Raw genomic sequence first — 2,190 nt, 5'->3', positions numbered from 1 at the left:
CCTTTTTTTCCCTTTTATGTTTACAGTGTCCAAATTAGGAAAAAGAGCCCTTGGCGAATGTCTAAAGTAGTATGTATCGTGCCACATGTTCTGGAACATGCTCTAGAACAAAGTAAATAATAAATAAAGTTCCTAATCCTCTGTCATCAATAGATCGAGAGCACCTTCGTGATATCGAGTATGGTTGTATATCTCTAAACCTCCTCACTACATCGTAAATTGCACGCCTTGATAAGGGGTACCGGAAGCAGGAAGCTTTCATAATACCGTAGGTCTCATTGAAGGTCAAAAAAAGAAAGAAGAAAAGCTAAACAGCCAATTTATCGGCTTCCCAAAGCCAAACGGCGTTTCGCATGACGTGTCGTTTCGCCCATGCCACCAAGACCTCCATTAGCACCCATGCCCGGCCCATCCACATCCATGCGCCCAAAGCCTCGATACCTACTGTCGACACCACAATCATTGAGCTCGCGTTTACTCCCACTACCACCACCACCCGCCATTGCAGAAAAATGCGAGCGAAGACTGGGCCCGCGACCACCGCCGGAGAACGACAACGAATGCTTAGACCCCGCGCCGGATCCAGAGCTTGAGCCTGCTCCCGCTCCCGCTCCCGGCCCCGCCCCGTCGTCCTCATCACCATCACCATCCCAACCAGCAACACTGCGCTCAACGCGAGAGGCCCGATCCTTCTCCCTCGCTCTCCGTTTTTCAGCGTCGGATTTTATCTTCGCGATCTCCGTTTCTATGCCGCTCACTACATCACTGCATCGGGCTTGCCATTCTGTCAAGATCGATATCATGGGGGCGATGGATTGGGGCTGTACGTCGCGGAGGGGTGCGGTCGATGTTACGTGGATGAATGCGGGGTTCGTGGCTGGAGAGATGCGCGCGGTTATCAGGGAGGAGTAGATGGCTTTCGTGACCAGGGATTCGAGAGCTGCGTGGTTGGGGAGCGAGAGGGCTTTCATGGCAATGGCGTAAGTGAGGGGGTTGTGGGATGTGGAGAGAGTGAGGAGGGAAAGGAGGCGGAGCTTCTCGGTTTGTTTGTCATTGAGTTGAGGAAGGTTTGGAGTAGCTATTGTATTGTTTAATTTTTTTTATTTTTCAATTGTATCAATTTCAATGTTCCTTGTGACGCTTGGGAGCCGCATGACTTACATTGATATTCTTCCCATGTTCCCCAAGCGAAGATCTCTAGAAGCGTGAGATGATTCCGGTATTCAGCCGGAGTGTCTGGAGAGCGCAATGATTGAATAGCTGGAACTTCGAGGAGTTCTGCGAATATGAATGTGTTTGGGGACGAGGTGGCATTCGTGATGATGTCGGTGATGTCGCGTGGGGTATTCGATGAAGCATTTGCCAGGTGAATGAAACGCTCAAGAGCTTCAACAGCCCGAGCATGTATCTTCTCCATGGGTGAAGAAAGTGATTAAATAACAATCGCTCTTCTTATTCCCTTTCGACTTCTTGTGTGTGTGAGAGTTTTTGTGCCTTTACCAATGCTCAGTCAGTAGTTGGTTGACTTCCAAGAAAGCGCTCAGGGCTTACTTCTTACTGATTAGCAACCTAGATCCAAAAATGCTGAGAAAGGCGCGACAAGAAGGAATTCCCCCCCAAAAGTGCCGACAGCATGCGCATGGAGGCACCTACTATCAAAGATATCAACATGTCCAGGCTGGATGTATCCATGTAGTAAAGGTCACATGATCATAAGGGAAGGTTTGCTCTGTTTGCACGATTTATATCAGCTACTCGTCCATAACATCTCTTGGGTCCTTGGTTGGAAAAGCTACTACTTTCAAATCTCCCTGGATTCATTATCCGAAACATTTGCGAGAGGTTGGCGGTGGCGCTGACCATGGCACACGCCTCCTGTGTCCATTTGTTTGGGGGCCGCTGGTGTAATCGAGCTCCTTTTGCCCCAGTGCCCTCACAATTAAATCTCCCCTTTAGTTGCACGTAGACGAAGAGAAGTCTTGGGGAGAAAGACATGAATGATATCCTCTACTCTATCTAGTGTCCATCCATTCATCCAACAGCTGAGGGGCAGGTGGCCGTCACAGCATACCCACTCGTATCTACGGCGTATTTGTATATTATCCATCCAGCACAGGCCATACCAGAGCACGGAGTACTTCCAAGGCCGAGGCCGTTGGTTTGTAAGCAAGCCAGCCAATTAAGTTAGCA

General features: G+C 49.3%; 1 protein-coding gene across 1 annotated transcript; it reads right to left on the bottom strand.

The window, feature by feature from the left end:
• Window positions 1-320: 320 nt before the first annotated feature.
• HCAG_06077 (predicted protein) lies at window positions 321-1,417 on the bottom strand (the record flags this gene model as incomplete). Its single annotated transcript, XM_001538422.1, has 2 exons — window positions 321-1,078; window positions 1,162-1,417. The coding sequence occupies 2 exons, from the start codon at window positions 1,415-1,417 to the stop codon at window positions 321-323; spliced, it is 1,014 nt and encodes a 337-aa protein (XP_001538472.1).
• Window positions 1,418-2,190: the final 773 nt, after the last annotated feature.

This window comes from Histoplasma capsulatum, genomic scaffold (assembly GCF_000149585.1).
Source record: "Histoplasma capsulatum NAm1 scaffold_7 genomic scaffold, whole genome shotgun sequence".
NCBI lineage: Eukaryota > Fungi > Ascomycota > Eurotiomycetes > Onygenales > Ajellomycetaceae > Histoplasma > Histoplasma mississippiense.
This window is presented reverse-complemented; position numbering and strand designations above follow the sequence as displayed.